Source organism: Protopterus annectens, chromosome 11.part0, assembly GCF_019279795.1.
Source record: "Protopterus annectens isolate FY-2018-M chromosome 11.part0, PAN1.0, whole genome shotgun sequence".
Classification (NCBI taxonomy): Eukaryota; Metazoa; Chordata; order Ceratodontiformes; family Protopteridae; genus Protopterus; species Protopterus annectens.
In genome coordinates this window covers 158,830,934-158,856,877 of record NC_056745.1, presented here as the reverse complement: position 1 = coordinate 158,856,877, position 25,944 = coordinate 158,830,934, and the positions used below count along the sequence as shown (strand labels likewise).

The 25,944-nt window shown below is 43.4% G+C and overlaps 1 protein-coding gene across 1 annotated transcript in view; it reads left to right on the top strand.

Annotated features, from left to right (window-relative positions):
• Positions 1 to 25,944, top strand: part of DYRK4 (dual specificity tyrosine phosphorylation regulated kinase 4) — a 1,709,423-nt gene that overhangs the window by 946,491 nt on the left and 736,988 nt on the right. The window contains exon 6 of the mRNA XM_044087559.1: positions 17,711 to 17,847. Within this exon, the coding sequence (XP_043943494.1) occupies positions 17,711 to 17,847 (137 nt within the window). The remainder of the gene's footprint in view (positions 1 to 17,710; positions 17,848 to 25,944) is intronic.

Sequence of the window (25,944 nt, the reverse complement as noted above, 5' to 3'; positions counted from 1 at the left end):
ATCTGCCTGATCATGTTAAAGCAAAATTATTAGATGCACCATTACAGCATGATACTGTTTGGTACTAAAGCACAAGAGGTGTTGAAAAAAATGGAGTATAAAGCAAAATCCATGCAGACAGTCAAGGATTTCTTACGGGTACAGCCACCCAGGTTTAGCAGGAACTGGCCTACTAAAAATTGGTCCTTTCCACTGTCAGACAGACCACAAAGAGGCAGATACAGGCATCCCAGAGGCAGATCTCAGCCCCAAGGCTCATACAGGCCTAAACAATGGGGTGCTCCTACCTCCAAAAGTGGAGAAGACAAATCACAACCTTACAGGAAACAGTCCCAATGACTTTCCTCTACCAGATCCAAGCACTTTTCTTTTGGCAGCCCCCTTAGGGGGAAAACTAGCACTTTTTTCATCAAATTGGCAAATGGTTACCCAAGACAAATGGGTCCTGAACATAGTGTCCCAAGGCTACAGGTTCCATTTTCACACTCTACCAAGGTCAAAAGGTATGCCAGACATGCCACACAATCAATGGGCAGAGGCACAAAAACAAATTACAGCCCTCATTGACATGAGGGCCATTCAGCAAGTACCGCAACAAGAGCAGGGGCAAGGATTTTACTCCAGACTTTTCCTAGTACCCAGAAATGTTATCTTGGAGGCCAGGAGGCCCAGTACCAGAAAATCTTATGCTGAAAAATGGAAGAGATTATGTGCTTGGAACCAGGAACAAGGCATTGACACGGTGTACCAAATATCCCTCAGATTTTACAATATCTAACTGAGATGCTGAACAAAGGACTTTCTTTCTCATCATTTAAGATTCATGCCAATGCCATTTCAGCCCATTACCATACGGAACCACCTATCTTTTCTCATCCTTTAATAAGGCAGTACCTCAGAGGGGCCAAAAACATTAGGCCTCCAAGGAGAGCACCAATTCCGGCCTGGGACCTCAATTATGTTTTGGAAAAACTCACACTGCCTCCTTTCGAGCCAGCATCAACAACAGATATACAATTCTTATCCTGGAAAACAGCTCTACTCCTAGCAATAACCTCTGCAAGGCGAGTTTCGGAGTTACAAGCACTCATGGCTGTAGAACCTTTTATCATTTTTCACCCAGACAGGGTTTTTCTGAGGACAAACCCTACATTTATGCCTAAGGTGGTGTCCAGTGTGGCCCTCAACCAAACCATTCACTTGCCTACCTTTTATCCAAATCCACAGAACAAGGATGAGAAAATTCTGCATTCTTTGGACATACACAGGCAGTTACGCTTCTACTTGGACAGAACTAAAGCTTTCAGAAAGACTGAGCGACTTTTAGTGTCATATGCTGCAGGATCACAAGGAAAGGCTATCTCAAAACAGATTATTTCTAAATGGGTAGGCCACTGCATCCGTTTCTGCTATTTTCAACATGGCAAATCAGTGCCTAAGGGCATTAGGCCTCATTCCACCAGAGCAGCAGCCACTTCAGCAGCCTTCCTCAGAGGAGTACCAACCAAAGATATCTTAGAGGCTGCAACTTGGAGTTCAGTGCACACCTTCACAAAGCACTACCACTTACCTCTTTACTCTAAGTCCAAAGCAGGTTTCGCCACTGCAGTTCTGCAGGGCCTCATAGCCTCTCCTAATCCTATTTAGCCCAGCCACCCATCCTCAGCTTTGGGATTCAACCCAAGAGTAATGACTGCAACAGTGAAACACAATGAACATAGTACAGTTGTGTACCTACCATAAATGTAGATGTTCGAGTGTATTCACTGTTGCAGTCCAGGTTACCCACCCACCATCCCCCTTTTTCTTTGCTGGGATTTATCTGCACTTCTCTATCCTATACAACCTATTTGATGTATTTGCTTGTAGATGAAGGAAATGTTATTTTTGTGCATGCATTTTTATTGGCAGATTTTTCAGCCTAACAATGTGGGGGCACCTGACATCTGGGGCAAGAAAAACTGAAGAAAATGGCGTTGGCTGCATCTTTTATACCCCTGGTGCACTGACGTCAGGGAAGAGGCGACAGCAACTGACGTCGGACCTAGACTTTGGAATTCTGGCCGACTGCGGGTAGCCTGCCAGCAGGATAACCCAAGAGTAATGACTGCAACAGTGAATACACTCGAACATCTACATTTATGGTATGTACACAACTGTACTTTTTTGGGCAAAGATGATTGGATGTGCTCAATAGATCTTCAGGATGTGTATTACCACATAAAAATGGACAAGCACTCTAGTAGATACCTCTATTTCCAGCTGGGAGCCAGTCATTACCAATTTTGCACACTGTCCTTTGGTCTCACCACAGCTCTCAGGGTGTTCACCAAATGCATGGCAGTGGTAGCGGCTCAACTGAGGTTACAAGGATTCCGGGTGTTTCCATATTTAGACTTTTGGCTCCTTACCGTCCCCACCAGACATCTACTCCTTCACGCATTACACTACATTCTGGAGCTGGCAGGCTTCCTGGGCATCTCAGTAAACAAAGAAAAGTCAAAAATGACACCATCTCGAAGCATAGAATTCATTGGAGCAACATTTGACACAAAATCCTGTGTGGTTGCTCTACCTCTTCACAGACTCCAGAGGTTAAGGTTACAGCTCCGAGTGATACTCTCTCAAGACATAGTCCCAGCTTGCTTAGTCTTGCAACTACTAGGATCAATGGCAGCGACAATCAACCTAGTTCCTCTGATGAGGTTTCACATGAGGCTGCTTCACTGGCTCCTAGCGTTACAATGGTCTCTGTTAACACACCTGATGTCTCATCCAATCCGCATAACAAATCGATGCAAGCAGGATCTGACCTGGTGGATGAAGCCAGAAGAAGAGTTATAGAGTTACCCCTTTTTACCCCCTCAGCCCAAGGCCGTAGTGACCATGGATGCATCCCTGATGGAGGGGCATTTTCACTGAAAGGCAGTGCAAGGCACTTGGTCCCCCTTAGAGGCCAATTTGCATATCAACATCCTAGAACTAAGGACAGTGCTTTTAGCATTGCAAGCATTCCAATCCGCCCTTCCATCAGGGACTATTGCTATCCAATCAGACAACATGTCCATCGTCTGGTACATCAACAAACAGGGAGGAACCAGATCCTATCCATTATGTCGGGAAGCCTTGAGAGAATGGCAAAGGGCGATAGCCTTCAACCGCTTTCTGCTAGTAACGCACATCCCCGGAAGCTCCAACGTGATAGCAGACAAACTGAGCTGATGCATTCTCCTGCCTCATGAGTGGTCTCTCAATCCCATAGTAGCAACAGAGATCTTTCATCATTGGGGTCAGCCTTGCTGTGATCTGTTTGCATCCCTCATGAACCACAAATGCAGCAGCTACTTCACCCTAATCCCCCCTCAGGGGGAGTCCCCAAGAGATGCTCTTCTACACGATTGGCCCCAGGGACTGCTTTATGCCTTCCCCCATTCCCCGAATACCCCAGTTCTTGAAGAACGGGCAATGGTTGAGAAGCAAGGTGATCCTCATTGTACCCTATTGGCCCCTTCAATTCTGGTTCCCCTTTCTTTGGCCTCACCTAGTTCACCATCCATGGACTCTGGAACCAACTGTGGGACTTCTGTCTCATCTGCAGGGGTTGGTCCATCCAGACCTACTAACTGTCAAGCTAACCGCTTGGTAGCTCCACATCCAGTAATAACCAGGCAGAATAATCTGTTTTCCCCAGCACAAGAAATACTTCTGACTTCCTATAAACTGTCCACCAGGAAACTTTATGTTAGTAAGTGGAGCAGATATGTGATCTGGGCACAAGGAGAAGAAAGTATAGTTGTGTACACTTACCATAAATGTAGATGTTCGAGTGTATTCACTGTTGCAGTCCTCATATATGGGTTATCCGGCTCCTGGTAGCCCTCAGTCAGCCCGAATACCAGAGTCCTTGGTATATGACATCGGCTGCCACCGGTTGTAAAACTGATGTCAGTACGTCAGGTATAAAGGGAGGCAGCTGATGCTATTTCATCAGTTTTTCTTGCCTTAACTGTCAGGAGTCCCCAAAAGAAGGCTAACCCAGGAATGGTAGCACCCTGGACACGTCATACAAAAAATAAAAATCTATAGTCTGTGCCTTACCCTAGGGAAGCCAAGAACAAATTGGTGACCAGGTAGGCTGCCTTAATAAAGGTATGGTGGGATGTCGGTGAAGAAGCTGGGCTACCGGTAAAGCCTTGAGAAAGGCTGTGCGTACCCGAGCGCTTGTGGTTGAAGGCTGAGTAAAGCCTTTAGGAAGGCTTCATATATAGGTCGTAGTTCCATCTGGTCAGGTTGCCTGGTGAGAGGAACCGCTAGTGCGGCAGCTAGAAATCAAAGATGAAACACACAGAAAAAACAGGCAAAACTACGTAAACGTGGTTTGGCTAAGAAGCTCTGCTCGCCGTGGTGGCAAAAAATCAACGTAGTCGAAGTTCAGATTCTAGAAGGTCGTACTTTATTGAAGTAAAAAGTACCAGAAGTACAATCACCATCAAAGCGTAGTTCCTTAATGGAAAGAGTGATCCTGAGGATTTCCTTTTATAAGAGTACCGGCACTTTGCCTGTTTTTTCTGTCTGTTTCATCTTTGATTTCTAGCTGTCGCACTAGCGGTTCCTCTCACCAGGCGACCTGACCAGCCGGAACTACGACCTGTATACGAAGCCTTTCTTAAGGCTTTACTCAGCCTTCAGCCACAAGCGCTCGGGTATGCACAGACTTTCTCAAGGCTTTACCGGTAGCCCAGCTTCTTCACCGACATCCCACCGTACCTTTATTAAGGCAGCCTACCTGGTCATCCATTTGTTCTTGGCTTCCCTAGGGTATTTTATTCGTGGGCATTTTTCCTCCTCTGCATAGGAGCTTAAATACCCAGGTCCCACAGACAGTCATTTTCCTGCTAGACATTTTTCACCAAGGGCACCCGTACCTTGGTCTAATTTTTGTCTGAGGACTCACACAGCCATAGACACCAGGTGGTTACAAGACCTATTGGCACCCCCCAGCCATCAACATTGAACTAGAACACCCAACACAGAACAACCGAGAGACTGACTCCTCATCGGATCACATGTGGTGACTAGAGGACACCCTAAAAAGCCTTATCTGCATTAAATGGGAACATTTTTATCTCGCATCGTGCGTACCGTTTAACCTCACTCCAAAAGGCCTCACCATCTACAAGAAGCCTTTTTTCAGAGGTTCCAATGCACAATTGATTCAGGACTGGTACAAAACCCTAGAGGATACTAGCACACTACTGCTCAACCTGCTCCTTGAGCACAACCGGAGGCACAGAGAGAGACTTTCCTCTGCCCTGGAGACCATTGAGGCCAATTGCTAACAGTCTCCCTCCTTTGACAAGCACTTTCTTATGATTAAGGACAGGCTCACCAACATTGAGGGCAAAATCAAGGAAAGGAGGCTCAAAAAACTGAGAAGGGACATGGCCCTCTCCAACAAGGAATGCTCTCTTACATTAGACCAAGTCGGTCCATCAGAAAGCCAGAACTACATAGGGGTCACTCTAAGTACCAACACCCCACCATTAGGCCCTGGCCCATCTCAGGGCCCGCCGGCCAACCCAGGTCCTTCTCAGGACCTACACCAACGGGATTTTTGGAGGGCCCCGGACACCCTAGACCCTGGACCCCTGCTCCACAGGAACCAGACCACTTCCCCGGGAATGCCGGTGACTCCACGGATACAAGCTTCGGGCCTTACCAAGACAGCCAGGCCCTCCCTCGGGATGAGCACCAAGACGACCCACAGGGACCCAGAGACCCCCACCTCAAGGGACTCATTCGATAGAGGTCTGCGCCCCACCACACCTACACTCCCCACAGTATCAACTGGGGAGGAGGAACCACAACTGGCAGGGCAAGAGGGACTTGAAATTTCTCAGGCAACCACCCACCCTGAAAGAAAAGAGAAGACACAGAAGCCAGGTCTCAAAACCTCCATGGTATGGAACCACCCCAGAACACCTCTCTCCCAATTAGAGCTACAGGTTCTACAAAAAGGCCTCACTTTCGTCCCCCAGGGTCAGTCCAGTCTCCCAAAAACTATAATAGACCAACGACTCTTCACGAGAAAACATCAGCTAAAGCTATATTTCTACCAACATGGTAAAAAGACCAGCCTCAGGATCACCAGACTGTTCAAAAAACCAAGCAACTTCTGCCCCCCCTCCCAACCCGGTCATACAAGATTTTCAGGACAAGTGTGAACTTGAGATCATGTCTCTCTTATGCAAACGGAGGAAGAAAAGAATTTTTAAGACCAACAAGGAAGAATTTGCAGCCCTCAGACAACTCAGCTCAGACCCTTCGAGAAGGGTCATGAAGGCTGATAAGGGTGGGGGGATACTTGTGACAGACACCACCTCCTACAATGACAAGCTCCACAGTATGCTCAACGACCACTGGTATTATGACAGCGTAGATCACAACCAAGTGCTGACAGCCTACGAGGACATCAGAACAGAAATCTTGAGGCTAGAGGATAGGGACCTAATTGACGAAGGACTCACAGAATTTTTCTCCATCCACCACCCGAGGATTCCCCAGTTCTTTGGGATACCAAAGCCACACAAAAACCTGGCAGACCCTCCATATAGACCTTTAATAGCCAGCTGAGGTTCCGTCAGGGAAACCATAGCTCTCTACCTGGACTTCCACCTAAAACCTCTCGCAGAAAACAACAGGTCCTTTATTTTAGACTCTATGGACTTCCTCAACAAGATCAAGGACATCGCCATAGACAGAGACTGGATCCTGGTCACCATCGATGTGGAGTCCTTTTACACAGTACTCCCACATGACTTCTAAATTGCAACCATGGCTGAAGCCTACATGAAGGACCACACGGCCATACCAGGGGAAGTGGACCACCTGGGTAGGTTCCTCTCCCTGCTCCTCAAGAACAATTTTTTCCACTTCAATGGGCACTACTATCGCAAGAGCACTGGGACCGCTATGGGAGTGGCTATGGCCCCAAGTTTGGCAAACACGGCCCTAAGGAAGTGGGAGCAGGACCACATAAACGGTTCCACCTTTTTTAACAACATAGCGTGCTACTACAGGTTTATCAATGACATTTTCCTGGTTTGGAAGGGTAACCAGGTTGAACTGGAGGAATTCCTCATTTATATCAACAACACCACCGCATTCCTGCATTTTACCAGCAAACAAAGTACAGAGGAGATCGAATTTCTGGATCTTTACCGGAGGAAGAAACAAGGCTCCACCACATTGACACACAACCTCTATCAAAAACCCACTAGGGTAAACTTTTTTCTGCATGCCACCAGTATGCACCCCTTCAAACAGAAGGTGAGCGTGATTAAATTGCAAGGGATCCATATAGCACGAGTCTCCCAGGACCTGACGGATTTCTTGACCAACATTCAAAAGCTACAAATGGACTTTTTAGCCTGAGGATACTCAGAAGGGCTAATCAACAGGATCCTTGACCCCATCATCAGCCAGCGCCAACTTGGTGCCCCTAGGGCTCTAACTGACACCAGGATTCAGACCACCCCAGAAACTAGATTCCAGTTCAACTGCATCCTGGACATCCCTATGGACTACAAAGACACCATCCAGATCGTAATGGACAATTGGCCCATCATCACAAATAACAGATCTTTTGGCCACATTTTTCCTGAGAAACCCTTCTTCACAGCTAGAAAAGGGAGAAGCATTAGGGACTTTCTGGAACACCCCTGCCAAGTTAAACTTGGCAACCCTGGTACCTTTGCCTGCAGTGAGCCTCCCTGCCACTACTGTAGACACATGAGTGGTGCCGCAGGCTTTTACTGCCCCAATGGCAGGAGACACTACACACCTAATGTCAGAGGCGACTGCAATGTCACAGGAGTGGTTTACAGGGCAGCGTGCACCAAATGCAACGCTTTCTATGTGGGCAAGAAGGTCAACTCCCTTAAAATGAGGATAGCAAAACACCTGCATGACTTAAAATACTTGAAAGTGACAAACCAGCTGGCAGTGCATGCTGTCAGGAACCTAGGACACAATACATTCAAATTTCATGTTCTTGAACACATCCCTAAATCCCCACTAGGCGGGGACCACAACTCGCTGCTTGAGAAGAGGGAACTCGAGTGGCAAATACGTTTGCAGGCAAGGAAAAGACCAGGCCTTAACTATGCAGAATTTTTGACTCCGGTCTTGTATCTCAGAAAGATACAACACCGTATACCACAACCTCTGCGCCTGGACCTCTAACAGATTTACCGACGAAATGTTACCTTTCGTGCGACAGCCAGTTTTGATCTCACCAGTCTACCTCCAGCCCACGGTCTGATACTTCCCCTGGCAAATTCAGACTCATTCGTTTTTGATCAATGGTTCTTTAATATTTTTTTTTGTCTTTCATGCCTTTCAGGTTTTCTACAATGGTTCAGTATTACTGTTTTTTCATGTCTTTTTAGCTTTTCAGGTTACATATCAGTGCCTTTTTAAGATTGTTTTTTTAATTAACAGCCCTCATTCAGTTCCACATCTTAATACATTAGTTTCTATTGATATCCGTTATTTAAGAATTTTTCACTATTTTGTTTCTCTTTTTAATTTCTGTATCATATTTTTTGGATATCTAGCCTGGTTCTTATTTTTTGGTTTTCTAGCCTGTTTCTTATTTTACATACATGTTATTTTACATACATGTTGTTGCTATTTCTCCAGTACGCTCACTTTGCTTATTATGCTCTTTTAGGTCATCCACCATCTTGACGAAGATTTCAAAAAGTGTAGCCCAACAATGTATTTGACCAGCAAGGGTTGATTTTTTCCAGCAAGACTGTTTTTAGTTAACTACATTTTTTTAGCTAATTTTAGCTAATCTCCGAACTTCACTATTGTAGGTTTATAGTGATTCTACTAACCACGTATGAGCTGGCTCAGGGTATCTAACCTATCAGATTGTAAGGTGTGATGTTAAGTTGTCGTGCCCAATCACAATAAAGTTTTTTTCACCCACACTTAATTGGCCCCCGCTGACACACCCCCAGGTACTCTTATAAAAGGAAGTCCTCAGGATCACTCATTCCATTAAGGAACTATGCTTCAATGGTGATTGTACGTCTGGTACTTTTTACTTCAATAAAGTACGACCTTCTAGAATCTGAACTTTGACTACGTTGATTTTTTTTGCCACCACGGCGAGCAGAGCTCCTTAGCCGAGCCACATTTACGTTGTTTTGCCTGTTTTTTCTGTGTGTTTCATCTTTGATTTCTAGCTGCCGCCCTAGCGGTTCCTCTCACCAGGCGACCTGACCAGCCAGAACTATGACCTATATACAAAGCCTTTCTAAAGGCTTTACTCAGCTTTCAACCACAAGTGCTCAGGTATGCACAGCCTTTCTCAAGGCTTTACCGGTAGCCCAGCTTCTTCATCGACATCCCACCGTACCTTTATTAAGGCAGCCTACCTGGTCATCCATTTGTTCTTGGCTTCCCTAGGGTATTTTATTCGTGGACATTTTTCCTCCTCTGCATAGGAGCTTAAATACCCAGGTCCCACAGACAATCATTTTCCTGTTGGATAGTCTGTGCCTTAGGAAAAAAGGGGGAATGGAGGGTGGGAAACCAGGACTGCAACAGTGAATACACTCAAAAATCTACATTTATGTTAAGTGTACACAACTGTACTATGTTCCTCATGTTTCACTGTTGCAGTCCTCACATATGGGTTGATTCCCAAAGCCCAGTAAGAAGACAAAGGGGAGAGGAAGGATCACAGATTAAGGGTTGGTAAGGAGGCCCTGCAAAACTGCAGTGGCAAAACCAGCTCTGGATTTAGAAAACAAAGGTAGATTGTAATGCTTTGTGAAAGTATGGACAGAAGACCAAGTAGTTGCTTCTAGAATGTCCTTAGTAGGCACACCTCTCAGAAAGGCTGCAGAGGTAGAGGCTGCTGTAGTAGAATGGGTTCTAATACCCTGAGGGAGAACCTTCCCATGCTGCAGGTAACAAAAGTGAATACAATGAGAAATCCATTTGGAGATGGTTTGTTTTGAAATAGCTTTACCCTGAGCCCCAGGAGCAAAACTAACCAATAACTGTTCAGATTTTCGAAAGGATTTAGTCCTGTCTAAATAAAATCTCAGTTGTCTATGCACATCAAGAGAGTGCAGAATCCTTTCCCCTTTATTTTGGGGATTGTTGAAAAATGTAGACAGGTGAATAGACTGGTTAAGGGTTAAACTGGAAACCACCTTGGGCATAAAGGAGGGATTGGTTCTTAGAGAAACCGGATCTGAGTGAAAAATAATGAAAGGCTCTACTGCCATTAAGGCTTGCAGCTCAGAATCCCTTCTAGCTGAAGTAATAGCTAAAAGGAAAGCAGTCTTGCAGGATAGAAACTTCAAATCTGCAGAGGCAGCTGGTTCAAAGGAAGGCAGAGTAAGTTTTTCCAGGACAAAATTAAGGTCCTAAGCAGTAGTAGGAGCTCTTCTGGGAGGTCTAAGATTACTAGCTCCCCTCAGGAACTGCTTCATCAAGGGGTGAGAAGAAATGGGTTGCTCAAAATAACAATGAACCAAAATTGCTGAAGTGTGAATTTTGATTGAAGAAAATGAAAGTCCACCATTAAGCAATCTTGCTAGGCAGTCAAGAATGAGTGATAGAGAAGGATGACAAGAGTCTTCTCCTTTAGCTAGCATCCAAGAGCAACATCTCTTCCATTTATATGCATAGGATTTTCTGGTGCTAGGCCTCCTGGCCTTATGAAGAACTTCAACCACCTGTTGGGAAAGATTTAAAGTATTAGCCAGGCAGTTAAATGCAGAGTTTGAAGATGAGGATGAAGGAACTTTCCCCCTCCCTGAACCAATAGATCTGGTACCAGGGGAAGATGCCAAGGCTGAGCCTGGGAAAGGATGCAAAGGAGAGGATACCACTGCTGCCTGGGCCAATCTGGAGCTATCAGAATAGCCTTTGGTTTTTCGTCCCTTATCTTTAGCAGCACTCTGGGAAGAAGAGGCAGAAGAGGGAATGCATAAACTGAGAGATGCGTCCATGGGAAGGACAATGCATCCACCCTCCAAGCTTTGTTGTGAAACTGCCTGGTGCAGAAGGTTGGAAGGAGATGATTGGTGTGAGAGGAGAAGAGATCCACTTGTGGAGTGCCCCAATGATGAGTGATGCGATGGAAAATGTCCCTGTTCAGTTGCCACTCGTGAGGATCCAGAACATGTCTGCCCAAATGATCCGCCAAGGAGATCAACCTCCCTGGAAGATACTGGGCTATTAGATGTAAGCCCATGGATGCTGCTATGGACCATAGTCTCATGCTTTGTCTGCACAAGGGGTAAGAGTGAGTCCCCCCTTGCTTGTTGATGTACCACATGACTGTGGTATTGTCTGTCCTGATTAGAGGAGAGTCCAAGGATAGAGTAGGTCCTTGAAAGCCAGCAAGGCCTGCTGCACTGCCATCAATTCTTTTAAGTTTATGTGCAGATGAATCTGCTGGGTGCTCCCAAGTCCTCTGTATGCCCCTGCCCTCCAGATGAGCCCCCCCATGCAACATCTGAGGCATCTGTGGTGAGAGTCTGGCTGGCAAGCGGTGAGCGGAAAGGCAGACCTTTGTTCTGAGAACAGGCTGTCGCCCACCAGAGGAACTCCATTTGTAGACATGGAATCAGTGGAAGAATCAAGTCTTATGTTATGTGTGTGTTGACATCAAAGATTCTTGAGGTACCATTGAAGATTTCTCATATGCAGCCTTGCGTATGGGATCATCAAAATACATGAAGCCATGAACCCCAGTGCTTGCAGAAATTGCCTTGCAGAGAGCTAGGTCATGCTTGCCAAGTTCATGAAGTAAGCAGAAAGATCTTCTTGCTTCTGTTTAGGGAGGAATACCATCTGGCTGGCTGTATTCAGACTCGCTTCCAGAAAAACAATCTCCCTTAAAGGATCCAACTTTGACTTCTTTTCGTTGAGAGCGTAACCCAAAGAGGTGAGAATGTTCTTCACGAAATTCAAATCCTTTTCTAGTTGCTCTGGGGAGTTTGCTTGAATGAGACAGTCGTCCAGGTAAGGATAAATTTGAATGCTTCTCTGCCTGCAAAAAGCAATGTCTGGAGCCAGGCACTTCGTAAAAACTCTGGGAGCAGTAAATAAGCCAAACGGCAATGCAGAGAGTTGACAGTGTTGCTCCCCAGCCCTGAAACGAAGGAACTGCCTACAACTTTCCCTTATGGGGATGTGCAGATAAGCCTCCCTGAGATCCAAAGTTACCAGCCATGAATCCTTGCCCAGCATTGGTAGTAATTGTTGAAGGGTGAGCATCTTGAATTTGGGAATCACCAGATAAGTGTTTAGAATGGACAGATCCAGAATAGGGCGCCAGGTGCCCCCTTTCTTGGGTACCAGAAAAAGCCTTGAATAAAAACCTAGGCCTATCTGATTTGCAGGAACTGGCTCTATAGCCCCCATAGTCAGTAGAGAAGAAATTTGAGTTTTAACTGCTGCCCTGAGAGTGCTGGGTATGTCAGGGTATCCTTGTAAAACAGGGAAGGTGTGAAAGTAAAACTTGTAACATTGGTTTACTATATTGAGCACTCATTTGTCATCTGTGATGGTAGACCATACCTCTGCGAACCTGGCTAACCTACCCCCCAAAGGAAACCCAGAGTCCGCAGAGGTAGGCACAAGATGGCCGGAGTCATTGAGAATGTTTGCTTTGGGAAGCTGGCTTAGAACCCCCCGATTTAGCAGAAGAAGAATGCCATTGTTTAGCCCTTGAGGGGCAGAAACCTGTCCTCTGAAAGATCTGAAACCGCTAGGCCTAGAGTGACCCTGCTTGCCAGGATCAGGGAAAGATAAATTCTTGGAAGGATAAGGCCTACTAAACCGAGGAGGCTGAACCTGAAGGAAATATTTTACAGCTTGCATAGATTTTGCTTATCCTCCAACTTTTTTAGTACTTCCTCAGTCTTATTACCAAAAAGATTGTCCTTGTGAAAAGGAACATCCAGCAATTTAGATTTAACTGGTTCAGAAAGAGGCTGCTTTCTGAGCCAAGCATGCCTTCTAATTATGGAACCAGTGGCTGCTGCTCTGCAGTTAGTCTCTAAAGTGTCAAAACCACAATGAAGTGAATGCTTATTAACTAAAGTGGAAGAATTCAGTAAGTCTTGTAAATCTTTGAGCTCAGTCATGGAAGGAATATCCAAGTTTAATAGCCTCCAAAGTATGCTGCTGATACTTAAGCATGTGAAAAAGACAATTCACAGATCTAATGGCAAGAGTTGCAGAGGTATAAATAGTTTTACTTCACCTGTCCAAGGCCCTAGATTCCTTATCAGAAGGCACAGGGTTTTTAGCAATAGTAGCCTTAACACCCTTAGGGCCTTGAGAAATTATTTCTGGATCAGCAGAAGGGTTTTTAAAAAGGAATTGATGAGATTTGGGAACCCTGTAATACCTATCTGGTTTTCTGGGGGCAGTAGGAACAGAATTAGGAGTTAAAGAATTTTCCATGAAAACATCATCCACAACTTCCAAAACTGGAGGTATAGCCAGAAGCTTATGCTGTGGCAAATCTAGAAATTCCCTGATTCCTTTCTTAGACTGTGGAAAATCCTGACATTCCCATTTAAAATGCTCCCTAAAAGTATTCAAAGTATCCCCAAAGGAAAAATCTTCTACAGGGGAGGCAGAAGGGATAGAGTCCTCAGCATCAGAATCTTCAAAGCCAGAAAAAAGTTGAGAATTTCCTTCTTCACCACCAGACATACTGGAAATCTCAGAATCTGAGACAGACAAAACATCAGGAGATAATTCCCTAGCCCTCTTTGAAGGGGGGGGGGATGAGAGCCGCTAATCAGGAAAAGAAGATCACCAGCCATCTTTACCAACTGGGACTGTGGTACAGGAGGGGAGGCCGACACCTGCTTGTGAGTAGGTTTGCGGCTGGAAGGTTTACTAGCAATCTGGAGGGACTCAGGAGGCCTAACAACTGCAGAAGTCTGAATTAAGGTAGTTGGTCTGGTTCTGGTCTCATGTCGAAAAGAAGAGGCGTCAGAAGCTGGTGCCTGTAAAGTGGACCCATCTGACAAGCGGAGGGTCTGAAGATGAAATAGCAGCCTCCAGCATGGAGGACTCCATAAAGGTCTCAGCAGAGTCTTGTGGTTGAAAATCTGCGGACTGCAGGGGATACGAAAGCACCTCACTCACTACCGCTGTGCTGATGACCAATTTCACCAATGCGTCGTCAGTTGATTTAACCCTAGGCCTGTCGCAGTCCTTGTCTTTGCATTTCCTAGGTATATCGGAAGTCGGGAGACCAGAAGACGGCATACTGACGAACTTAGGCCAGACTCCGAAATGCTTATACAAAATCTTAGCTCTAAGGCGAATGGTACGTGGGTTAAAGGAAGCACAGAGATCGCAGTTAGAGATGTCAAGGCCCAAATAAGTTATACAGTAGGAATGGACATCACTGTGCAGAATCTGTTTTCCACAGGCAGGACAGTTATTAACTTTATCTGACATTCGTTAAAGCAAGAAAAGAGGATCCCCAACGGGGTACTTATCTGAAGGCGTCTTCAACTTGGTAGTCAGAAAGTGAAATGAAGGTAAACATCCGACCGGCACTAGTGCGAATTGCATCTGCTTTGGGCTCCACGGCAAGAAAGACTGAGGAAATGGCATCAGCTGCCTCCCTTTATACCTGACGTACTGACATCAGTTTTACAACTGGCAGCAGCTGACGTCATATACCAAGGACTCTGGTATTCAGGCTGACTGAGGGCTACCGGGAGCCGGATAACCCATATGTGAGGACTGCAGTAGTGAAACACGAAGAACATCTTGATCCCTTTTCAGCCTCGATTAATAAGGTGTTGGAATATTTGTCAAGCCACTGAGGAAACATTCAGTATTAATCTCAAAGCCACCTTTTAAAAAGCCCATTGAACCTTGGAATTTGATGGTAGTCTTACAAGCTTTAACTTGTCAGCCCTTTGAACCAGCAGCCACCTGTGATATAAAATGTTTATCCTGGAAGACCTTATTCCTGGTAGCCATCACTTCAGACGGGAAAATATCAGAGTTACAAGCCTTGTGTATAAAGTGCCCATACATAATTTTTCATAAAGAGAGAGTATGCCTTAGGATTAACCATTCCTTTCTACCCAAAGTTGTCTCAGATTCAAATATTAACCAATCAATTGACCTCCCAGTTATTTTCCCAAACTTTTCAAACAAAGGAGAATATTGTTTGTATTTGTTGGATGTACACAGACAATTATGTTTTCACTTGGACAGAACAAAATCCTTCAGAAAATCGTACCAACTGTACCTGTCCTTTTCAGGTCCTTGATTAGGCAAGCTAGTTTCCAAAGTCACCTTATCGAAATGTTTGAGAGATTGTATCACCTTTATTTATCATCAAAATAAAATGAGTTTACCAACTATAGTCAAAGCTCACTCTACTGGGTCAGTTACCACTTCGGTGGCCTTTCATTCTAGAGCCTCCATGGATGACATTTGCACAGCAGCTACATGGGCTACCCCTCATACCTTTATTACTCATTACAAATTGGATATGGTCTCCAGGGTAAGAGCATCCTTTGAATCCATGGGGCTCAGGAATATCCTTCCAAAGGGCCTCCCGAGACATAAAGTCACTAGGAACTCTGTCCCAACTGTCTCAAATGAATGAAGATTGACATCAGATAATGAAGTTGTGTTCTTACCATAACGTTTGATCTGTGTTGTCGATCTTTATTCATTCATGACATCCCACCCTCCAACCCCCTCCAAAGGTTCCTGGTGGTCCGGTACTAGTCCTGGTTCACTGCTAGGGCAGTTGCTCAGACAAAGCTTCCGCTTTTTTTTTCTACAGGCAAACTCAATCTGAAGGTAAGGGAAGAGAGGCACTATGGATAACCTTAGCTTGAGAGTTTTCTGGCTGACGCAAGCTTGTTATAATGGCCAAGTCGGTTCCAAGGATGGAACCAAAACCTAACCGTCACGAATGAATGAAGATCGACAACACAGATGGAATGTTACGGTAAGAATATAACTTCTTTTTTTAGCTCTACTTTGTGGTAAGTTTACTTACACAGCTGTACTTTTACCCTCCAGAGAGACCTTTCTTTTTTGTTCATGCTTGTATTCCTACTGGTCTGTTGCAATGACTTTTATTTAGGTTGCCTAACACTGTCCTGGGTAACTTCAGCTTTTCTGCAGCCTGTTGGTTTTATATACTTCTGAATACAATCATATTGCCCCTGTGCTGCAGAGTATGCACTGGCTTCTCTTTGCCTGGAAGATTAAGTACAGGGTGTTGATTTTAACATACATTTGTTGTGTGAAGTGAAACTACATAAAGTGTTGCTATTCCCCTAAAAGCCAGCTCAACCTCTTTGTTCCTCTGATGAGGAAACTGCTAACGATTCCGAGGATGGGGCTACACATATAGGTTTTGATCTTTTGCATTCCAGGCCTCATACCTGAGTTATTCACTGCTCTGTCAAATTAGGACAAGTCCCACCATTTGCTGTTTCTAGAAAGCTGCAAAAATACAATTGGTTATTTCGTACTTTTATTTCAGCTCCTTGGTTTTCCTATTGAATTGTTTAATTATGTTTTATTGTTTAAGTTTTTCATCACTGGTGTAATGTCCTTAGGCTTAAGTACAAAAATAGTGAATGACTGATTGATTGAGTGGTTGGTTGATGGAGGAAATTGTTTAACCACACCAGCGTTCTTAGGTCACCTTTGGAAACACTTATGCAGAGTGAGTTGTACCGGGTTAACAAGTGAAAAGAACAGAATTAAGTAGCTGCAGACTTCTGATGTCTTAAATCTTATGTGGTACATTAGTTGTACTTCCTAAATAAGAACGTATAACAGTGTGATTTTTCAGGGAAAATTTGTGTCATGTGCTTGTGGCACAAGACAAGGCAAACTAGCATCCTGCACAATAAGAGTCACTGCCCTGACATTTTATAGGTTCATAAGTTGTTACTAAGCTAATGATCACTAGGGCCGTTACAAGCCTAGCCTCACACCCCAAAACATTTGGGTCCCAAGTATCATACGGGTGGGGGGGGGGGCAGGGAGCTAAGGATTTGTTGGGGGTGGTGGTGTTAGGATAATACTTTTTTATTGACACCCTCTGTCCATAAGGGATATGTGGGCCAGACTAGAGGTAAATTTATGATTTCCCATCCAGTGGTCAAGGTTTCGTTTGAATTGGATTAGGAATGAGCTCTGTTTCACATGGATGGGGAGCCTATTCCATAGTGCAGGGATTCTTGGGACACATATCTGTCTCTTCAACACATTCTGTTTATGCCAAAAGCGAAGTTCAGATCTCTGGATCTAGTGTTTCTGGTCCTGTTTGTTTTGTGCATGTGCAGCAAATCCATCAAGACTGTGTCTGAAGATCCCCTCTCAGCAGGCTGTAGGAGATCAAATACAGAAACAAGAGCCTTTAAGCGATTAGTGTATGACACAGTATTAATGCCCTGAATTCTCCTGGTGAGAAACCTTTGTGGGTGTTCCAACTGTCGGAAGTAAATGGTTAGATATGTACCGGTATTTGTATTCTGAATCCTGAAATCTGATTCCCAAGATCACAGAAGTGTTTTTGTTCTACCTGATATATGTAGATTTGTACAGTGTGCAAAGAATTCTGAACTCCAGTTTTGTTTCTCTTTTTTTCTTTTCTTAGGTCTTACATGATCATATTGCATACCGCTATGAAGTGCTGGAAGTAATTGGAAGAGGGTCCTTTGGAGAAGTATTGAAGTGTTTTGATCATAAGAATAATGAAATTGTGGCTATTAAAATTATAAGGAACAAAAAAAGGTTGGTCGTATTAAGCATTTATGTATAGTCCATATGGTAAAATAAACAGGTGGATGATATATAGTGACTGTAAAGCTTGCCAGCATCATAGAGCTAGAACACTGCTGTTGAAGATGTACATTTTCCTGCAAGATACACTTAAGATACATCTGCTGTATATACTTAAACTAATACACATGTACTAGATAAATTTTACTTTCTAAAATGGAAAATGCAGAATTATTTTCCATGTGTATGTGGTTTTCACAAAGAAGACCTGTTGATTGTAAATAAAAAGCATCGGCCAAAATGTGCCAAACAAGGCCACTGACATTTACAAGATAAACCAGTGAATGGTTTACTTTCATATCATACCTGAACCATATTGATTCTGTGCAGTATGACTTGAAATGCCTTGACACGTTATAAGATACAAGTAATAGGATAAACTAGTGTACATCACAGAAGTCTTATATGGAATGATATATACTGAAATGAAATCCACCGCTTATATCTGCTTTTAGTCTGCTTCTTATAGAAATTGGGTGCATATAAGTTGCTGTGCATCTTATTGCATCTTTTTTAAAACCCACTTGCATGGAATGTTGCAGATATGTCATTTAACTCACCACAGACAGCATAGGTGAACCATAAGTTTCATTTTATCACTGAATAGTCCACTGTGTAGAAACAATCTAGCAGTTTGAGAACTGCAGGGCCCTATATATCTCCTTCAAGAAATTACACGTTAATAATTGCTAGCCTATTGCTGCATAGGGAAAAGTGCCTGACCTGAGTTCAGCTACACCAATAGATATTTACTAACCTGGTATCCTGTACACAGAAGCATGCTATTATGCCTTACATGGTCAAGGCCAGGGGTACTGGCTTGGGAATAAGCATAAAAAATTACAACAGAAACACTGATATTTAATATATGATAACTGACCAATGGCCACTGCTAGTACTTCTTGCTTCTGTTTTCCCACTGCTTACTAACTTACTGGTTGCATATAGGCCAGATGTTTATTATTTTCACTACCACAATGGCATTTTGGTTTATCTGCCAATGTAACTCAGTACTGGCCAGCTTTCAAAATTTCAGACTTCCCTCCCGCTCTCTTCCTGTGACAGCTGATTGGCTGAGCATATCCTGAGAGAGAGAAGCCTTAGGAAGTGAGTGTTCATTCATTTTCTGTCATCTAGAGAAAAAAAGGTACTTACGTATTATCGCAACCAGATTTTCAGGATTGTGAAATTTGCTTCCGGGAACAGAAACGACTTCAGGAAACACTGTTCAGTGTTATTTGAAGTTGTTATTGCAGAAAAATAAGTTTGGAGTACCTTCAGGCTGACAAACTTTTCAAGAAGCCGTCTTCCTGCTTTGCGTGCATTACACACGCAGACTTGAATTGTCATGGAGGCTCTCTTTCTGACGAACGGAAAGTCTGCCATGCAGTATTACAAGCAAAGCTAATTACATGTGTGATTCTACACTTATTTTGGTAATAAGGACATGTATGTAACCTGGTATGCGATGTAATGCTTTATTACATGAAAACTTAAACAGTACACTAGCACTGTCGGACTGTATATCCTATGTAAAACCAAACAGATTTACTTCCCCTTAGCTCTCGCTCCAACTTCTTCACTGCACTGCCCACCTTTACAAAGTGTCTGTAATGAAAAAAAAGCGACATGCTGTCATTTAAGTCCATAAAGAAATAACAACAGTATGTTGCTAACATTTTATTGATAAGACTTCAGAAAACAAACTGTATTACTGAAAAAACACAGTATTTCACATTTCAGTAACATTAACAAACACATTTCAGGATCGGGAAGCAACCATTGCTGCCGTGAAAGATCTGGTTGCGATAATACGTAAGTACCGAAAAAAAATCCTCTGACTCTTCCAGTGCTGATTTTTCCAGTTTAGTACTCAGATAATCCCCATTTGGAGACTCCTTTCTTGTCTTTTTATTACTACATTTGTTATTCTCTTTCTGTTTTTATGTTTATTAAAATAAAATATTAATATTTTATTTCTGGCAAGCGTTTATAGTAATTCCTATGAGAATTTCTACTTGTAGTAGTGTTTATTTGGTTTCTATCTTTGACAAATTCTTGTTTTTATTGTTTCTGAGGAAACATTCGGTATTTCTCTCAGAAGTGCAGTGTGTATACGTGGAAATTTATTTTACAGTACAAGTACAGTTTGGATGATTTCGCTGCATCCTTACCTGCAGAGCAAAAGTCTTAAATTAATGAAATTGCTTCTAATTTCACTCAGGGGGTGCCTGGTGCAGTCAGAACCGTAAATTAATTGTGCCTGTCTTTACTGTTGTTACTCTGCTTTAGTTTCATCTTTGGACAGGAAAATATTGCAGAACTTGGATTTTTCAGCATTCATTCATTGTTTACACTATATGTGATTCTGCTCAGTCTGGTTTTAACATTGGATCACAATTCTTCCAGAAGTGAAATTATTTGAATGTACTGTGGAGATTTCGCTCTCTCTGACAAGAAAATATAGTTTAAACTGCTATTAAACATTATTGTATGGCAGCTTAACATGGTTAAAGTGTGTGGAGCTAATTCTTAACACTAGTTTGGCACATTGGCTGCTTTGGTGTTTGGATTTTGTGTACTGGAAATTCTTTAACTTCTGTCAGGTGTAAAATAATTCTGAACGCATTTCAAACTGTTTTTGTGATAACAGGATAGTTTGGCAGACTTTAGTTTTGTGGGGGCATACTTATTACTAGAAACTATAAATGCTTATTGTGATACATTACCCAGTACTGTCACTTTATCATTCTGGCTGTTTTTCTGTCCTCTGGCTTGATGGATGCTAACTCTGGCACCCTCCCCCCCATCAAATCTGGTTGCACCTACTAAGGAAAAACAATGTACAAATATGCCTCACCCTATGGTTAGTGATTCTGTCAGGGTCACTGCTTGGCCTGATGATCACTTACCATTTGCTTTTCCAGCCACTATGGAGGGGTTTAGACATATTCTCTGGGGATGTTCCGGTACCTGGTTCAGTTATGGGAGAGCCAAACCCCTTATGTGCAGAAGTAGTCTGGTGTAAGAGACCCCTTGTAGTTTTAATTCTCTTCCCCAGATATTTTATCTAGTAGTGAAGGTCTCAAGAAAAAGAAACAGAAGCTTCATCATACAGCTGATAGTCATAATTGTTTATAAGCCTGAGTGTTCTGCAGACAGCTAACTCTGGTAGTTTGTTCCTATACATGCCTCTAGTGCTAGTTTGGATAGTGACCTTTCTGTTGTTGTAGAGAATGTTGAAGAATCTGATGAGTACAATGGCGATTTCCTTGTTGACACTGAGTCCAGTCTCTCTGATTCTTCAGAAAGTGAACTTGAGCATACATACAAAGAAGTGTTCACTTTTCCACGTGTGATTGCTAGATTTAATGATGTTTTTGCTTAGAAGCAGACATCAACTACCCCAGAGCTAGGCAAGGTATATGACCTTATAGAGAACTAGATGCCCAATTCTGTGGCTATCTCTCCACTTTTCCTGGCTTTGGAAGATGTTTATAAAGTTGCCTGCAGGACACCAACATCTATTCCAGCAGTCCCCAAAAAGGCTCACAGAAAATATGGATTATCCTCGGATGTGACTGGTCTCTTTTCTCATTTGACTTCTCATCCAGCTATGGTCTCCCCAGCTGCTTACTCAAATAAAAAGTCCTTGACTTCATCTAATTTAAAGCGCCCCCCCCCCCCCCCCCAATAAAGAGGGAAGGTAGACGTTCAGGGCAAGAGGATGTCTCTTTTTAGTAGTTTAGCTTTTAGAATGTTAAATTATGTGGAAATGTATTTTACAGTGTGAGTACAGTTTGGGTGATTTTGCTGCATCCTTACCTGCAGAACAAAGGTCTTAAATGAATGAAATTGTTTCTGATTTGACTCAGGTTTCAAAACATGCATTGAGAGGTGTGCTTGAATGTGCAGACACAGTCGTGAGAAATGTTGCTTCTTATTAAGATGGTATGTTTAGTAACATAACCAGAATGTATGTGATGATTTAAAAGCCAACATTCTGAATGCACCTTTAAGTTCTGAACTGATGTTTGGACATATGTTACACAGATTCTCAGACAGTGAGATGACAGAGGCAAATTAATGCGTGGGGTATCTAGGATATTTCATGTACCCAAGTTCTCTTCAAACAAGGTGTTTTCCTTCAAGGAACAGAACAAACAAAAATCCCAGCCAAGCAAAAGTCAGGGATCCGAAAGGAAATGGCAGGAGGATAAGTCTTTGAAACCAAACAAGAGGGTTCCTTTCCAAAAAAGAATCAACTCCCTGCAAAGGAATGACTTTGCTGAGTCACAGAGCATTTCTACCCCTCCCTTCCCTCTTTTCATCCTTCTCCCCAGTTCTTTCTTAATCCTAAACTACTCTCAGACAAATGAGTTCTGAGAATAGTTTGGAAAGGATGCACTTGGCAGTGGATAGAGAATCCTCCCCCTTTCAGGCGAATTTCTCCACACCCACCAGAGCAGACAGAGCTGTTTCCCCCAGCGCTCCATCACGTGTTAGAAGCAGCGGTCATAGAACCATTGCTTGCAACATACAAAGTCAAAGGATTTTCTCCAGAATATTTTTCCTACCAAAAAAGGAGCACTTCTGGAGACCCATTCTAGATTTGTCCTTTATAAACATCTCTGTAAAATTTTGAAATTCAAAATGTTCACCTTACAGTTGGTTCTGCCATTGTTTCCAGACCACTGCTTCATAGTGAGTCTAGATCTCGATGCTTATCATCATATTTCTGTTGTTCCCAATTTTAGGAAGTTTTTGAGATTTGCTGTGCCTAGTTTCCATTATCAGAATTATGTATTATCCTTTAGGCTCTCTGCTTCACCACAAGTGTCTGTCCCCAGTGGTTGCCAATTGCAGAACCCTAGGCATCCACATTTTTTTATATGTAGATGACTTGCTGATTTGTGCAGATTCTATATCCAGGTGCCTGAAGTCCTTAGACAAGGTCGCATCCCTCCTTTCCCTCCTGGGCTTAAAACTGAACCTTCGAATGCCCTTCCTCACACCCTCTCAAAAAATTGTTTTCTTGGAATGTTTGATAGATAAAGTAAAAAGGATGGTCTTACTGCCAGAAGACAAAGTTCTGACTTGTCATTTTATTTTCTTGGATGTTTCTGTTCTAGGTGTGGCCACTGGAAAAGAGTTCCTCAAAATTCTAGGCCTCATGGCATCAATGGTCCTCATGATACCACTGTCTGGACTACACATGAGAAAAATTCAGGGATTTCCAGGTGCCAGTACTGGGATTTGTGAAACAGGAAGTGCAGTAGTAGAAGGATCAACTGTATCTGAATCCAGGACTCTGTTTCTGTCTTCAGACCCCAGTCCAATCTGTCCAGACAGACTCCTCAGATTTTGTGTGGGGAGCAGTTTCCGTGGAAGTTCAAGTGCAAGGCTTGTGGGCTTCTCAGGACATGCCAAAGCACATAAATGTAAAAGAGGTGTTAGCAGTGATTCATGCCTTAAAAGTTATTCACCACTTATGGACACCAAGTCCTCTTCTAGTGGTTACAGACAGCACTACTGCAGTGTGGTACCTAAACAATCAAGGGGGTAAAAGGTCATACCCTCTTTGCCAGTTGGCAATGATGGCCTGGGAGCTGACTGTACAGCATTCTCTGACTCTTCAGGCTTCATATATTCTGCCAGAGCAAAACACAGTGGCAGACAGATTAAGCAGATCCTAGACAGACCCTCATGAGTGGAAGTCCGATGTAGAGGTCTTCCAGGACTTGAGCCACTTGTGGGGAAATCCTCAAGTAAATTTGTTAACCTCTTTCAAAACAGACAACTGAAAAAAGTTTGTTCAAGACATCCTTGCAGCCAGGCTTAGAAGACAGATGCTCTGTCATTCCTATGGACAGAAATGTCTCTGTATGCATTTCCATCCATTCCAGTGACACCTAAGGTACTTTTAAAGATTCAAAAAGAATTACCAAAGATCATTGTGGTGACCCCATTTTGGCCCAGGCAAATTTGATTCTCCCTTTTAATGGAATTGGCCAAGGGCACTTACCACAAGCTTCCTCACAGACTGGATCTGCTCACAGTGCATCAGGGGAAAATGGCACACCCCTGATACTGTGTGAGCAACATCAAGGGCAAATGGCATACCCCAACTTAGAGCAATTACAACTGACAGCCTAGATGATTCTATTTTGATACCTTTTATGCACTTGTCCCATGAGGATGTGTAGCAGGTATATAAGGAGGTATGAAAATATTCAACTAGTGAATCTTATGATGTGTAGTTGTCCTATCTCACCTTCATTATGTACTTGTGGGTTCGGAACTGATCCTTGGTTTCGACTCGTCCATTTACAAAAGCTCGAGGTCTCCAACTACTTCATGGCTCCCTAACCCATGATGCTCTATGGCATTCCCCAGATCTCTTTTTCCACTAAACAGATCAGGTGTCCTTCAACTGGCTGTGGGTAAGTTTCTTTCAAAACTTGTACATATTGAAAATCTAGTTTTCTTACTAGTTTTACTTGTGTGCTATTGTTTAAAAAGCTTTTGACCCTTTTTTCATCACAGTATTATTCTGTGCTCATTGCTGCTGTTTTTTTCTCTGAGGCTGTCGTTTTACTTCTAGGCCTTCACCTATTCCTGTCCAGCTTTACTGTAATAAGTATTGTGGTTTGATTTTGTTGTTTCTTTTTCTGATAGATTTTGCTGTAATTCTCGAGTCAGCTCATTTTTACTTACTCAGTCCGTTTTAGTTAGAGGCCTTGCGCTAAATAAAGTTATCTAGTGTACTGTGTTGTTAGTTTTCTGTGTGTTTTTTCCTTTCAGAAAGAGTTTAAATCCTTTCATTTAGTCAGCTCATTTAAATTAGAGAGTGACTAGACCATTTAAGTTAAAGGGCCTTTCTTTTCCCTGTGTGGTTTGTTGTTATAAAAAAAAAGTTTAATAGTTAGACAGCTCCAGTGTGAATCGTTTCATTATGTGTGGTGTTATGTTACTCTTTTGAATAGTTTATTGGATAGTTTCATTATACTGCTTCTGAGATATTCCTATACTGTTATATACTGAGAGATACTCTCTTGTTAGACATGTCTAAGCAATTGAAAGAGTCAGAGCCCTCTGGGTTCAAAAAAATGTTCCAGTTGCTACCAGAAATTGTCATTGACAGATGGTCATTCAGATTGTGTTTATTGCCTCTGAGTCATGATCCATATGCCATTCCTTCAGCTTGAGGGTTCTCCTGGAAAGGAAAAACAACTCATCCTGAGAGGATTATTGAAGACCTCTTTCTCAGAGTCTTTGGAAGAAGGTCAGAGTACATAAACAAAAATCCCTTCGAGATCTGAGAAGACTAGTAAAAGATCCTCATCTTCCTCAGATCAATCTGGACCTTTTCAAAAAATTTAAAAAATGTCTTCATTGGACCCAAAATCCGTCTGGCCTGAAAAACCTTCTACCTTGGTTCCACCTGTTTCTGAATTGATGGTACTGCAGTCTCGGAGCTGGTCCCCTATCCTGGAGCTGGTTTCTCCAACTTTGAGGTCACCATTGTTACAGAGATCAAAATCTCCTGCATCCTCTTCTCGGTCCACCAGGAGTTTATCAGATGAGGATGTGGATTGTGTAGTGCAGAGGCTCTTGAGTACACCGGCACTGGCCAAATTATTGTTGAAACAGACCCAAATAGGCTTTGGAACTGAGTGGACCTATTCCATCACTATCGATTCCTCCTCCGACCCGCCTTGAGGCCTCGGAACCGGAAGGCATGAAGCTGATAGTAGTGGAACTGCTGGAGCCGAGACCTGCTCCAGGGACTACGGCCCCAGTGTCTGCTCCGATTTCCACGTTGCCGTCTGAGCTCGAGGAGTCTAGGAGCTGATGCTCTCTGGTCAGGTCCGGGAGGGGGGACATTCGGATCGGACAGTTGTTGGATCCAAACTTGCCTCTCGGGGCTTCGGCATAGGTGAGCTCGGCTCCTACATCAGCTTCGGAGCCAAACCCTTTGGCGCTGGGGAGGACTTCTGGTTCTTTGGAGCCAGAGGCTTTCTCGAGTCATGGGTGGGGGGCTTTCGA